The following is a 16,093-nucleotide window of genomic DNA, read 5'->3' as shown; positions in this document are numbered from 1 at the left end:
AGGTTTCTTGATTCATTCCCAACCTTATTTTACTCCACACTCTCTGCTGTGTTGTCTCCAGCCTCGTGTTTCTGTGGATGCTTGCCTGCTTGTAGCCTTTGAAGTCAACCAACTGAGGAGTGATTAGAAATTACACTCCTTTTGGATTATGTATTATAGAACAAGCATTTAGTCTGTGCATGTTTGGGTTGAGCTGATGCTGAAAACAGTTCCGTGTCTGAAGTTGTTTGTTTTGTTTATGAGACCTTTGGTGTGCATCCAACTTTTCCCTTTGTAAATAATCCCTTTTACTATGAAATTGATTTCTTTGGCAGGTGTTTGACAGTTTAGTCAGGAGCCCTCAATATCTTGTTTTCCCCATATGCAAAATGCAGACAGCACCTCTTTACCTTTTAGACAACTGGGAGACTTCATTTGCTGAGTTTTGCAAGCTGCTTTAGATATTGTCTGGAAGATAGTGTAGAAATATTTATAAACATGGCTTGAAAAATACAAACCCCTGGGTGAAAGTGTTTCTGAGCTCATGCTGTGTGGGAAGTCAAAAGAGGTGATCATAATTCTGCCTCTAGCTTTAAGATTTTTTCTCTGTTATATATGTCCATAATTACATAGGTTTGATTATTTTATGCATATATGCACTCTGTATTAGCAAGGCTTTGTTGTGGTTTTCATACTGAAAATGTGAAAAATTTACTTTCACACATGTGGTATTCTGCTTTGACATTAAGAAACACCTTGATGGAAGAATGATGGCTTTGAGTGTAGCATCAGTTCTGCTCCAAAAGCTGATTGCACTAATTGGCGTAATCTTATTTAACATACTCATAACACCTTTTTATTTGAGTTTGGTTTGCAATCTAAGGCCTGGATGTCAGGTGTGATCCAACAGCAAGCACCCATACTCTGATTCTGGAAAGCTACCTGGTTCAGAAACTCAGTTACTGTTGGTGCTGAAGTTGAAGCAACTGACAAACTTATACTGAAGATTAAGAACATCTTTAAGTACTTTTTTGAAATGAAAAATTGAATTTTTCAGAGGGGATTCCTGATGTGTAACCAGCTTCATTTCTGCAGCTGTCATTCACTCGTAATTCTATCAGTTTAACTGAATACGCCGTCGTTGACATTTCTGAAAACACAGTCTCAACTTGCCTAAATTTCAGTAGCAAAAAAAATTGTGATGATGTCTTCAAAGGACTAATTTGAAACGAAAATAATTGATATATGTGGAGAATGTGTTAACTTTCTTTCACTGTTAACTTCCATTAAGGAATTGCATATATGCATATATATATATATACACATGTGTATGCACACAATACAGGCAAATGCTGGAAAAGCAGAAAATAATGAGTCTACTAATACCTTTAATTAAGTGCTGTTTCATTGTCTTCTAATGTTTCCCAATAAAGAATTATAGAATATCAATAGTAAGCAGTGATCTTTAATTTATTTTTTGTTTTGCTTTTTTTTTTTCCAGCTACAAGAAAACCAAGATGAAATCGAAAATATGATGAACTCTATTTTTAAGGGTATATTTGTTCATAGATACCGGTAAGAAAACGCATGCTACAGTAGACTCTGCTAACAAAGTATAATCATAAATAACGTCAAGGTCAGTTTCTATGTTGATTTTTCTTCTGATGTAATATTCTAGATGCCACAAAAGCAGTTTCAAAACCACTGGAGTTCTGGAAGAAAATAAAAGTGTAACCCCTGTTAATTACATACTAGAGCCATTCACCACGTAACTTTATTTTAATTCAGTAAAACAACTTTAAGGAGTTGTGAGAGTCATGGATTTTCCGAGGTGGGAGCACAAACATGAGATATCCTAAAAATAATCAAATTATCACTGCATATTGTAAGTTGGCAGTTTTGGTTGCCGAGTACCTTTACTCTGCATTTCCTTTTGTATGTTTTAGGTGTAAATAGCAAATTAGATGTTTCCACCATACACACTTTAGCCACAGCTACAGCTTTACTTTAGGCTTTTTTCTTCTTAAGTTACATAAAAACAATCAAAAGCTTTAATTGCATTTAACATGGATTTTTTTGTTTGTTAATTGTTTTGGAAGTTTACAGCAAAAACATTAAAAAAGTAACTGTAGTGTTAGCACACCAGAAGGAGTGTTTTTAAGAGTTGATATGCTATGTCTTTTGAATACAAAACCACAGCAGGTTATATTCACGTGTATCTGTAAACGTGCACATGCATGCAGTAGATTTGGACTGGTACATGCTATTTTGGAGTATGGTTGATCAGAGAAAAGTAGTCTGTCTAAAAATAGATTTAGGGTTGTTTTGCATCACAAGATACCTCATAGTGTCTGCAGCATCCTGGTACAACCTGTTCTTTAAATGTTAATTGACTTACCGAAGTGAAAAGATAAAATTCAAAGATGCTGAACTATGCAATTGACCTTTCAGTTTTAAATTGTTTTAAAACTTTTATCATTTATGAAATCTTTTCAACAAAAGGCATAAAACTAAAGAGGGTGTATGGGAAGAGGGGACCTATAGTTCAGTTGGGCAGAGGGATTAGTGCAAATAGAGAGAAAAGCATGCAGGAAACCGAGAAGGGACTCATGCTAAGAAATATGTAAGTATGAACAACACAGGGGAGCTGGAGTGTGGATCTTCAGTATCAAAGCATGATACTTGAAAGGAAGTTTATAGTTTATGGTCAGTAAGCCTTGAACTACGTGGCCACAGAAGGATGTGTATGCGGAGTCAACAGATAATTTTGGATGTTAGCTCAGTATAGCACTCACACTATTTTGTTATGAAAGCAGCTTTGTGGCATGTAGGTAATATTCATAGGGACAGCTGAGTATTCTTACAGGTAAGTTGAAGAAATTAAATGTGTAGTATTTCCATTTTTTATACCTTCAGAATTTAATATATTGTATCAAACAAGAAGTCAGTTTAAAATGCCTTCCAAGTAGCTCATGTGCTTGTGTGGGGTTGGAAAAAGACTCTACCTTTTGATGGTCTGCATGCCGGTTTATTGTTTGGGTTGGGTTTTGGTTTTGGCTTCTTTTTAAATTCTCCTTTTGTAACCAGGATTTCTTTTCATGCCTCCCACCACCATTATAAAAGCCTGGTTTTGCTGATGCTGCTGTAACAAAAGAGAGGCCAAATAAACTCTTGTTTATCTGTGCCCTGAAAAGAGATGCCCAGGCTGACATTGTTAGACCACTGAAGAAATTGCTGAAATCAGTCAACCAGTTATATGCTCCAGGCAGGGCGAATGCCACCACTTCTGCCACTATATAGAGAAGTTCAGAGGAAGTAACTGCTTCCAAGTCTGCCACCAAGAGCCACTTTTGTGAGGAATTATCTCCTCTCCAGCTTCCGTAACTTCTGTGAAGCTCCTAGGAGAGTCTGTTACAACTTAAATCTGAATGACTAATCTGTAGGCAGCAGAGAACATAGATTCAAATATCTGCAGTCACAGCTCTGCAAGAACATCCAGGGGAAAAAATACCTGTATTAAATCCAACTAATTGAAGTGAAAACTAGGGCTGCAGGAAGTGAAAAGGAAAGGATTTCAAACTTCTGTCTGCTTCCATAATGTTTCTTAAGCATTCCTTCTGTCAAATACTTCATATGATTTATTTAGTTGATGTCATTTTACAGTCGTTAAAGCACGCAAAAGTGGTAATGATTTCAAAGGAGCATTGTTTTAATTATTCCCAGAGTATAAACACCTTTCCATAATACGATTCAGACTCTGCCATAGTGATTCATGCTTAGTGACCTTTGTAACTTAAACAGCAAGTCTTTAAATAAAAAGCCCTCCAAAACTGTTTCATTCAGAATGTAGCTGTCTTCCAAAGTAATCTGGTGCTGCAGTGAGGTTACATCTTCTTTCTGTAGGTTGGCTTCTAATTTACTAAAAGATTTCAGTTCTTACTTCTCGCATAAAAGTTTTGCAGAAATAGCTAAACAATTTTTCTAGGTGTAATGTTAGTCTAGTGACCAAATCTAGCAGATCTGGCCAAAATCTGAGATAATCTTAATAAGCATGCAGGAGATGTACCTACCTCATTGCGTATTTCCTTATCTCTTTCCTGAATCACTTTTTCTAACTATTTTTGTGTGGCTTCATGATGTATTTGTCAATTGATTATTTTTTTATCATTTCTAAAACACAGTTGGTGTCAAAGAGGAGAATTAGAGTCACGTTGCTGAGCTCATGTTGATCAGTAAACAGGCAGAGATGGTTGCTCTGGTAAATAGGACTGCAGAGCCTTGTGGATAATCAGACTCTGGAACGGGTTGTCCAGAGAGGCTGTGGAATAACAGTCCTTGAAATTAACAAAAACTGATTGTATGAGGCAAGTGTAGGAACTCTGGATATGGTGATGCTCAAAATAATGAGTTTTGTGTCCGTATGAGTAATACCTTTGGTATGCAGTAATTAGATACTGTATACTGGTAGTTCAGGGTTCTTCTGAAAAGTAATTTTTGTTTTGGTCTGAAATTAAGCTGAAAATTGCTTGCAGGGTACATATCTTTTAAAATGAAAAAAGGAGGGGAGGCTTATTTTAACATTTCAGTTGCATCTGCATAGCAGAGATTATTTTGTATCTGAGATTATTGCCACATAGCTTCTCAGATGTAGTTAAGTTGCCTCTCTGGGCAGCCTGTGCCAGGATTTTAATACCCTCATTATAAAGAATCCAACATGAATTTCCCTCTTTTAGTTTAAAACCATCCTTCCCAGTCCTATTGCAACAGGCCCTGCTGAAAAGTCTCTCCCCATCTTTCTTAGAGGCCCTTTTTAAGAACTGAAAGGCCTCAGTGAAGTCTCTCAAGAGTCATCTCTTCTTCAGGCTGAACAACCCCATCTCTCTCAGCCTTTCCTCGTAGGAGAGCTGCTCCATCCCTCTGATTAAGTCAAGCAGGACTTGTCCTTGGTGAAGCCATGCTGTCTGCCTTGAATCACCTCTCTGTCCTCCATGTGCTATGTGAAGCATAGCTTCTTAGAAGCTGCTAGAAGCTCCTATTGAAGGACCTGTTCCATGATCTTCCTGGGCACAGAGGTGAGGCTGTTAAGTCAGTAGTGCCCAGGCTCTTTCCTACCCTTTTTAAAAATGGGTGTGATAGTGCCCTTTTCCCAGTCACCATTGCAGTGTTCCTTACTCTCAGCTGTCATCTGAGATGTCAAAATTTTGTGTCTGCTGCTTACCCACTTTTGACTTAGTAGTGTGTGTGCAGACACAATTTCCTTTTAGAGGGTAAGACTCATGGAATTCTTATTTGAGTAGTACTTCCTAGTATCTTTTTGTTTTGAACACTCAAAGAGCTACTTCTCCTGATAATGAATATCAAGCAAACAGAACTACTACAGTTTTGACTTCTGGCAGACCTGAATAGGGATTCTCAGACTGATGGACACAATGATTTTGTAAATTTATGCAATTCAGTGAGCCTGCCCCAAGATACTATTTTTGGCAGTACTGAAAAGGTAAAATTTACCAAATTTAGGTGTCATCTTTGCAGAGAAGATGGTTCTGTCTCCTTCCAGGGTGCTTCTTTCCTTCCTACTGAGTAAATAGGATGATGGTGACAAGTTATATGCGAGTTCCATTCTGGGAAATAAGAATGTTGCATGAAGAAAAGGGAGACGGAATATTAGATGGAAGTGTGGTGGGGAAGCAGGTGAGACACTGAGACAAGCAAAACCCAATTAGCACAGGGAAGTGCAAATGCAAGCAAAACCATAGGAAAAGCCTTTTCCCTCCCCTCTAAATGTTACCCTAAGGAGGTGGAACATATGTCTTAAGTGACAAAAAAAATGCCCTTTTTTTTTTTAAAATGTAAGTTGAAAAACCATATGGATATTACTGAGACAGTTTGTCACTAATAAGCAGAGAGGAGCAGAAAGATACATCTTTGTGCTTAAATGAGTTTGACCTTACTATTAAGTTTAAAAGCACACACTGCTCCCTTTCCTACAAAGCCACATATCATACTTAATATAAGCAAAGGTGTCAATATGGCAAGTCTTTGAGAAACACTGGGTTTAGAGATGTAGAGCTACATCTTGAAATTCAAATCATGCCTTCAAACAGTTCAGTTTCTTTGTCTTGCTATTATATTGGATAATCAGCTTAGTAATACTTTATTGAAATAGCTATTCAAATAACACACTGTGTAGAATTACTTAGAGTGGTAGTGCTGCTTATCAGCCTCTCCCAGGAGTGGGATATGCACTGACCACCAGATTTTTTGGAAGTGGGCTCTGCACTCTTATTTTTCTTACCCATCTTCCCTTATGGGGTCATAAATCAGCTCCATAAATGACAGAGTCATAGAAAAAACTAGAAAAGGCGTTCTGTCCAGTTCTTACAACTCCATCTTCTAAATTTTTAGAAACAGCAGCCCAAGAGGCAGGCATAGTTTGGTCCATCTGACAATGGTATATTATTGTAGAGCTGCACCATTTCATATCCCTTGACTGTGAATTTGACATTCCACTTCAAAAAATGCCAAAGGCAAGTGAGCAACCCTCATTTCTATCTTGGGAAGTTTTTTCATAGGCTGTTATCCAGCCTATTAATGGAACATCTTTTATTTCTGTCCATATCCAATTTGTGTGTTGAGTAATACCATGTTTTGCTGAAGGTTATTTATAATTCTCTGCCTCAAGAGCAAGGTGTGAGAAGCAACAGCTCAGTGATTATATTAGGCAAGCAAAAATGAAATAAGAGTGTACTCAGGCATCCTTCAGGAGCTTCCAAGAAGTCTTGAAGCAGTTAGTGCTCTGCTGGTAATCTCCATCTCTTGCCTTGAATGTTTTACATCAACACTTGTAATAATTTAAGGATGTAACTGTCCATTTCGGTGCAGATCTTCAGATCAGCCAGGTTAGCTTAAATTCCCTTCAGTTTTGGTCTTGATTAACCTGAGTTTGTGATCAAACAGTTGCCAGGAGTTGCAACTGGTAGCCACTCCAGCAAGACCCTGAGGAACATACTGGTGTCCACCTGACATACCCCGACTATGCATTACATATTCTGTGTTTCCAGGTCAATATTTTTGGCCTTAATCAAAATGCTTGAGTATATTTTAGCATGAAATACATGCTAAAGTGGCACTTTCAATTATTGCTTCTCTGAAACAGAACTAGTAAAACCTATTTCTTGACACTGTTTGCTATGGTTTGTCCTAAGTTTTATAGGCCTGCGTTGTCAACTCAAAATTTTAAAAGGAACCAGTGAATTTCTTGTTCCCCTTTAGTCAAATGTCTTTACTAAGTTGCATCATCAGAGGCCTCTTTACTAAGAGTAGGAATATAGGTCATGAATTTGGCTGGGAATAGTTTGTTATGTGTTTCTCATTTACTGCATGAGACATTTATTTGCAGTTTGTGCTGAAAAGGTTAAATACATTTTATGTCTAATATTTGTAGATCCAGCGTTAGTTTTAGTTTCTGTGCTGGACTAGATTCTGTTCCTTTCTAGAAGCATTTGACAAGCAATACAAATTCACATCACTAATTTATAATTGTGATATTTAATAATGTACTAATTAGTCTGAAAATACTTCCAGTGCTGGTATGATTTGTGTTTGTATGTTATGTTATCCAAAAATAGTGTATATTTTTTAAAAACAATTCAAAGTGACTGTGATAAGCGGAAGTGTAAAAGTGGTAAGAAAAGAACTGTAGTTTAATATCAAGCAATTGATCACATGTATAGCAGAAGGATAAAGTCTTTTTGGTTGTACCATGTTTAATACAGCATTGTACAGGTGTGGAATCTGTGTTCATGATTCCTGCCAGAAGATGAGTGATTCTTATTGGTAACCCAGTTACCTGAAAGATGGTGGGGGAGTGGGAAATCGGTGTCTCACAAATTCTGCTGCCTCTCCAGCAACTTGAGTCTGTTTGCTAGCTTCACATTCCTTATGCATGATTCTTTCACATTTTCAATTGCACTGAAGTTGTTAAATTTTTATTGTACTAAATCTTGTAATTACTTGAAGAGCTTTATTATTTCTGTTGTGGGGTGTTTTTTTTTCCTCTGTTATAAATCACAGCTTGTAGTGAGTGTTTGCCCATAGTACCTAGGGAAGCGTGAGAAGCTTTTGAATCAGGAATCAGTTGTTCATTGTCTGCCTGGGAAAGCTTGAATGCATTTTTACAGAAAAGATAAATTTTCCTGATTTTTGGCTGGCTGTGCTGCATGATTAAATGGCTGTTGACACTTGGGTTCTTTCTGGGATTGCCATGAAATCCTTCCAAAAGTTAGTAAATTAATAAGGTGGTGAAATAATCTACTTGAATGTGAAGACTCAGACTGTCATCCCCTAGTGGGAATGTCTTCATGGCTACTTTATGCTGCTGCATATGTAGCTCACCTTTTTTCCCCCCTTGATTTGTACTTATCAATCTTTTAGATTGGTCTTCATGTCTTGCATTCTGATTTGTTCCACTTATATTTTGTTTTTAAAATAGTTTAAAAATAATTCCATCTAAGAGAATTGCTAATCTAGTTTAGGGGGAAGTAATATATAATTTGACTTATATATATGAAAATATTAACAGTTTTAATTAAAATTTGTCTTCGTTCTAACTGCATTCTCCACAGTGAATGCAGTTTTTGTAGTGCAGACCCTTGTGTCTAATATTTTAGCACATTCTTCCTTAAGGTGTCTAAAACCTGTTTGAGAACTCCCTAATAGGAACAGCTTATTTAATGCCCTGCTCTTCTTGTAATGCAGCTTGTCTACACTGTGAATTGACAATTGGTTTTGAGGTTATAGAGTCTTCCGGGATTTTGACAGACCAGTTTTAATGATTCTGTTTGGAAGTTGATATACTCAGTGTGCTTCACTTAGGCAAAGAGAGACAATGACACTGGTTTGATGGCATTCTTACAGAGTTTGCCCACACATTCACACATTAACTTCAGATGCATGTTTTATGCTGTTGCATCAGTAGTTTCCTCCCTGTAATTTGTAATTGAATGAGAATAACAGAGGCTTGACTGTAGAAGTTTCTAGTCATCTGTGATACCGCAATTGATTGTCATGTTCACATTGGAAATGTGTTTTGTGAAAAAGGTGACTTGGTATCTGGACGGCCATATGCAGTAAAATGGCACCTATTGAGGTGGACCAGTCTGGAGGTTGGAAGTATATAGGCAATTACAGTATGGAGTAGTCATCGTTTTGTTATACTGCTTTGTATGTATGAATTTATGCAGTATCTTGAACATAATATTAAGTGCATGTTATTTACATTTTATAAAATGGAAGACTTTAGGAAAAATACAGTTTCTCTTTATTTTGCAATTATTCTCTTGCTTGAAGCTGGGAATTTTATTTTCTTTTTCTTCCCCTTGAATTAGATTTCACTTTGGGGCTCTCTTGGTCTATTTTAGAATTAAATTGAGTTTATTATCTTTCAAAAAAGATTTTTTAATAAAAATACAGGAGTCTCAATTAAAAGGAAGGCCACTGTTTGCAAAGCACAAGACATCCCCTTCTTCTATACAGTGGCTCTTCATGCTCCTCTTTCATTACAGATGAAATTTTGAACTGTGAAGCAGTGCCAGCTGGAGTGGCACAAGTGATTTCTCATAGTAACAGATGTCTCAGAGATGAAATTCCTGAAGGGCCAGATGGCCTCAATCCCTTTTCCTGTTGTTTAGCCGTTGTTCATTATTAGTAAATATGCCATGCTCTATGTCAGTCAGGCAGGAAAGTGCCAATCAGATTGAAATAAATTCCATCCCTCATCTTTTTAGCTGATCTCTCCAGACAGTTTCCTGCTGTCCCTCCTCAATAAGCAGCTGATAATTCTGCCTAAAACATGTTTTTGCCTCTTCCATCACTTGCCACAGTCAGAACATAGAAAAAAGCAAGAAAACTGGAAGAAACCAATGTTGAAATGTAAACATTCTCCTGGTTTTGTTAAGAGGCTTTCATGCGGTGCATGAAACAAGATCTGTGTAGGTACCAAATTCTGTTCTACTCCTCTGGCAGGCTCATTTGGTTAAACCAAAGAACATTTTCCACTTGCTAATCCTTCTACTCCTCTAGCTGGAGAAAGTCAAGCCTGCTAAGCAAATGTCAGTGATGATGCTTAGAAATGATTGTATAGAGGAGGTTTGTAGCTTTGATTCATAATTCTGTTTGAAAAGAGAAAGGTAAAAGAGTAATAGACTACGGTGGCAAACTAGGGTAAGGCTTTTTGAGTTAATGGAAGTATCATGTAGAAATATTGAAGTTGTTAAATAGATTAGTGAGTTCCAGGACATAAAGGAACAGAAAATCAGTGAGATGGCAGTGAGAACATTGACAAGCCTTACAGAGTGAAATTCAGCAAAAGCAAAATATTATAGCTAGGGCAGTGGGAATGAGAAGTTATTGGTATGTATCTGTAATCTGGTTAATACTTTTTCTTTTCTTCTTTGTTAGTGATGCTATTGCTGAAATTAGAGCTGTCTGTATTGAAGAAATTGGTGTCTGGATGAAAATGTACAGTGATGCTTTCCTGAATGATAGTTATTTAAAATATGTTGGTTGGACACTGCATGACAGGGTAAGTATTGTATATTACTGTACATAGCAGAGTGCACTGTGCATAGTTGGTGTTCTACTACCCAAGTTTAGTATATCATCTTAATTTATTAAGACAATTTTTCTTGCCTTTTATTTATCTTCCAATCAGCCTATTTCAAAGTATTTGCTTAAATTATGATAAAGTACTCCCAAACTGCATGCTTAGTTCATGCGCCTTTTCGTGTTTTCAGTCTCCATTAGAATATTTGAATAAAAATGTTTCCATGGTGCTTTTTCTTCTGATTACAAGGGAAAGAAAAGTCTTCTGAGATCACCCCTGAGAACCTTTGTGTCTGAAGCAGTATGGAATAGAGGCTTCCAGATGTGTCTTCCATTTACACTGCCAATAGTAAAGAGAACATCTCTGGGTCCCCAGCAGACATCACTGGCTCCACAACCAGTGGAGTTCTCATCAGTTAATTTTCCCTTGAAGAATCTCTTCAAGGTTCTCTTTAGCTTTTTCTTCAAAAAAAAAAAATTTGCAACACCAGGTGGAAGCCAGAAGATTTATACCCAGAGGTTCTTTCCTGTCTCACCACAGTTCTTAGTTTTGATGATATACGCAACATACCTCTGCTGGGTGGCAACAGGCCTAAGTACCACTCAGTTCCTGCAGCCCATTCCTAATGCTAATAGAACAAGAGCTTGGACTTCTGACTGCATGACAGTTTTGTACAGGAGGCAGCAACTGGGAGTAGCTTTCTTCTACTCCCACCAAAATCACTAGAAAATGTATTTTACTCTTAACAATTTGGCTAACATTATCCAAGGAAAACAGATGAGACCTATATCTATACCCTTGAAATGCTCATTGAATTCTGGCATCCTTATTCAGGCTATTCTTTTTTTCCAGGAGCACTACTGGACAAAATAAAATGTTTGCAGGTTCATTGTCATGTCTTTCATAACTGGTAGTTAACAGCTGATTCTTTAAAAATATGATTTCTTCAGTAACTTTGGACAGTATGTTAACATTGAGGATATGACTTGGCCACTCTTTTACTCAAGTCTGAGCAACATCAGTTAGAAAGCTAGCTCTCACTAATGAAAGAAGTTAGTGGTTCTTTGCTTTAGCATCTTGCCTTCATGTGGATCAGCAGTTTATTTTTTTAGAGTATCCTCTATGCTTTAGAGACTAGAAATGTGAAGTCTCCTCTCTAAACCTGTAGTTCCCAAACTTACTGCTTTACTAACTTTTACATTGCATTCCATTACAAATCTTGATTAGGAGGAAGATCCTGCTTACTTCTGTATGCAGCCATGAGCACTGTTTACTCTAGAGACACTAAACTTGCTATTATTAAAGGTTAAACATGGAAAACATGGTCATCAGAGTGCTTTGAGAGGCAGAGCTGCTGCTTCCTCCTGTGTTACCTTATTTTTAACGTTGGTGTGCTTAACTAGTAAGCATGCTTCAGGAGGTGGAGATGATTGCTTCAAGTTATCAAATGAGTGGGGAGGTCAATTTGGGTTTGAGGATTACTACTCAGGGGTGGTGGAAGACTTTATTTTACTAGGGCTTTTAATGAAAATCAATTATCACTTGAATAATTGCAGTGAATCTTTTGGAGCACATCCTAATCCTTGCAGTACATTTCCACAAACTAGCACTTCCAGTGGGAGAGCAGAATCTAGCAGTGTTGCACTTCACAGCTCTCAGTCCTCTTCTGGTATCTGTGAAGTCCAGCCATTTCTCACATAACCCCCTTTAACCATCTGTGAAATCCAGCCATTCCTCATGGCAGTCTGTGGCTGATGTCAGCTTCTCACTCTTCTCTGTCACATCCAGCAATTTCTCATGGTATGTCCAGTAGTTTCTCACATCCTCTTCGGTTAGCTTAGCCACAGGCCAGGGTGTACTCATCTGCCTGCAACCTTAACATATATTAATATACAGCTTTTCTAAAATTAATATGTTCTTTCATATTAGATAAATTTTAACTTACAGTGTTATGGTAAAAAAAATGGTTTTCCGTCTGGACCAGACACAGAAGAATTCCATCAAGCTACTTGCTTGCTTCTTGCTTTGTAGCATTTTTAATTACAGACCTCAGAAGCATGTTGGGGTCTTTGAATCTCTAGCTAATCTCTAGCTAATCTGCTGTATGTGGTATGTGGTATTTTTTACTGAGGTGTAGTGTATGTTTAGTGTATAATCTGAGACAGGTTGTAAGTAAAATAGGGGAAGAGTCAAGAGGCAGGGGAGCCATGTGTCTTAAGGATGGAACTGGAGAGACTAGAGAGAGGCGTTTGAGGAGAAAGAAGGAAGGAAGTGCAATGGGACGAATATATTGAAAAAAGATGGAATAAGAACCTACTAAAAATGCCAACCCTCCAAAAGTACTAGATCCCGCAACAGCGTTGGTTTCATTGGCACTTCCTGTAAAACCTGCCAGCTGGTACCCAAGTTTCTTGATTTTGCTTAGCTTTGATCAGGAGATAATTTTTTCTTGTGGGTGGGTACTTAAAATATTAGGAAAAAATGAAGGCAATAGTCATAAGGTATTTCCATTTTATGTGAACAGAAGTTACTCCAAAATGATTCAGTTCTCTGGAAACTTGCTACTACAAAAAAGAGGAGACAGCAGTGCAAGAGAGATTAATGAGCAGTTTCATATTCCACTTCAGAAGACATACAAATTAAAGCACAAGGAGGACACGGTTCTTACGCTTCTTTGTAGTAGCTTCAGTGTAGTCTTTCAGAGGTAGGATACAGAAGTTTAGTTGTCTAATTTGGGAAATCTTTGTATTTTTATGTTAATCTTGTCTCACAGATTTCAGATTAATGTCTGTAGGGCTTTTTATTTTTTTATAGTTTACTTTCTCATTTGAATACAGTTTTCTAATTCTGCTTTTCTCTCCTTTTAAGCTTCTTTTTAATTCCCATGGACCTGGGAGCTTAAATTAAAAATACATAAAACTATAACATAATTCTGTAAAACCCTCTCTTTAAAAAAGGAAAAAGAAGATTGTGTTAAGACTGTCCAGTCACAATTTTCAGCTGCTTCATTCATGCATGGAACTGTTTTGAAGCTGTGATTGTGTCCCTAGATGTGTAGGCAGTCATGCTTCTTAAACCAGTTCCTAACGCATCAGAAAATGCCTTTTCCTTCTTTGCATGCCTCTACTTACTGTCTGCTTCTTTGAAAGGAATGAACCCAGAGTCCTCTAGAACAGATGGTGTTTGAATACCTCATTGTGATGGCAATCTTTACTTAGGAGGATGAAAAAATAGAACTTGTTTTTATTAAGATTATGTAGAAACTGAGATTGTAGTTTTTCCAAACTTCTGAATGCCTTCATAATCTTGTATACCTAATTATATAGAATATATATATAATTTCCTTATACGCTTGGGTATGGGAAAACTAGACAAAATGAAAAAATGCATCAGATGATACACAGTATCTTCATAAATGGCATAAATGGGCATGCGCAGACAGAACACAGCTGCTTGCTTCTGCCAGGAATACTTCTGCATAGGTAATAATGTGCTGCAGGACTTTTTCATCGGTTTCTGTCTGGCAGTGCAACTGTTTCTGTCATTAGGCATCAGATTAGCTCAAAATACATTGCCCTAGAGCATCAAAATGAAACACAGTATCATGGACATCCCATAAATTGTGGGATTGAAGATACCTGTAGTAGTTCAGGTCATTTTCTACAGAAGAGAACAAAAAAAAAGCAAACCGGGGCACACTGCAGAAATATGATGGCGCAAAGACATGAGCAAACTACTTACCTGTTACTAAATTCTGAAAACTTCTTTAAAAGAGCAGAAAACCCTTAGCCACCAAAAAAAAAAATTGGGAAAAAAAAAAAAAAAAACCCAAATAAGGCTGGAGGTGTGAAAAGAGAGAAGTTACTTTGCTGCTCTCTTTACCACCCACCTATTTTGAAAATACTAAAACTGTGTTTCTGGGGGCTCAGAAAGTCAATTTCCGTGTGATCTAAGCCTTTGACTGACATGTGAACTGACACTGACACATAGCAGTGCATCTTTAATTTCTTTACCCATGGTACCCCTGAATGTTGAAAGAGATCTGGATCTCACTGTGAGATGGCAGACTAATACTCAAAACTATCAGCTGTATAGACCGTTAATAAGAGTCTAAGGTGGCTTGATCTAAGGCTGTAAATCACTGTGAGACTCACACAGGAGTTACAGTTTGTTGGTTTGAGCTCTATGATTAGCATGTCAAAAATATGGGAGCGATGAGCTTCCATCAGGATGGATTCTTTTTCACGGGTCTGCCATATTAAAGAGAATATTGAGTAGAGCATGACTCTTCCAGGCAAATGCAGACTACCCCACGTTGCTGTCATGAAAGGTGTTATGTATTTCTTTTTGCTTCATTAATAGCAGTAACAATTTTTTGCTTGAAACGCTATAAAGTGTCTCAACTTGGAACTTATCTCAACAAAAGGAAAATATGAGAACTGTTTGTCATTAAACAGAGTTGATAAATTCAATGTTTTTGGCTTAGGTTCGAATTTCAAATTGTACATAAAAGAAAGCATTAGCAATTAAGTATTAGTGTGACACATTTTCATATTCATGAAAAATGATTTCTTGTAGTTATTTCTATGACAAAGAATAAAAATATAGAAGTAATTGTCTAAAAATGCTTTAAGAGAAGGGGAATTACAGGTATAATTAGATTGGAGAAAGAGGCATGCATAGAACCAATGACAGTGTGGATTAATTCAGGATTCTGCAGTAATCAGTGTCACAGTTATAAATTGGACAGAACCCCAAGTATATTTTTCTGAAAGATGAAACTCATGAAGATGCAAAGTCTTAATTTTAGAATGCAAATAATGTATATAATTTATCCATTATTTACTTAGAAAATGGCAAGGCTTTCAGATACATTCTTTATGTCTGTAAAGCATAGATGTGAATACACAATAACAGCTGGAAAGCACTGCTCGTTTTCTTTAACAGAATTGAAGTTACTGCATAGTTGCAAATATTTGCTGCCTTAGATTGACTTACACTCACGATGAACTTCAGCTCAGAAGTGCAGAAAATCTGGCTAAAATCTGGTCTGGGAATATTTTTGCTTTTTTGTTCCCTGCTTCGCTGTAAAGCCACAGTGATCCTCAGTCATATTATCTAGGACCCTCTACTGCTGATTACTCCACAGCTTTCTGTAGCAGCTTGGGCGCTTAACTATGTCACTAAGAAGTTCTTACTTGCATAAGCTAAATAGTCTTTGTTGTAATTTTAATTTATTATTTCTTTTCCTACTCAGTATACACATAAAAAGTGGCAGTTACTTTTTTCCTCTCCCTTCAAAGCAAGCTTTTTTTTGTTGAGCTACAGATATTTGCAGGAAGTTTTCTCCATTATCTCTTGTGTCCATTGCATACTGTGCCCAGGCCTTTTTGATCATACCTTCCTTCTGGACTTTTTTTGTATTCTTCTTGTGCTTGACCTCCTAATTAATTAATTAGTTAAATAAATTAATCTCTTAGTTTAGTATATATCTTCCTGTCCTTGCTCTGC

General features: G+C 37.1%; 1 protein-coding gene across 3 annotated transcripts in view; it reads left to right on the top strand.

The window, feature by feature from the left end:
- Positions 1 to 16,093, top strand: part of STAG1 (STAG1 cohesin complex component) — a 178,125-nt gene that overhangs the window by 109,240 nt on the left and 52,792 nt on the right. For all 3 annotated transcript variants that reach the window (XM_061354474.1, XM_061354475.1, XM_061354476.1), the window contains 2 exons: positions 1,481 to 1,554; positions 10,438 to 10,561. In XM_061354474.1, the coding sequence (XP_061210458.1) occupies positions 1,481 to 1,554; positions 10,438 to 10,561 (198 nt within the window). The remainder of the gene's footprint in view (positions 1 to 1,480; positions 1,555 to 10,437; positions 10,562 to 16,093) is intronic.

Source organism: Neopsephotus bourkii, unplaced genomic scaffold (assembly GCF_033783945.1).
Source record: "Neopsephotus bourkii isolate Nb327-2 ecotype Australia unplaced genomic scaffold, CSIRO-AGI_Nbou_v1 NB_739, whole genome shotgun sequence".
Lineage (NCBI taxonomy): Eukaryota > Metazoa > Chordata > Aves > Psittaciformes > Psittacidae > Neopsephotus > Neopsephotus bourkii.
This window is presented reverse-complemented; position numbering and strand designations above follow the sequence as displayed.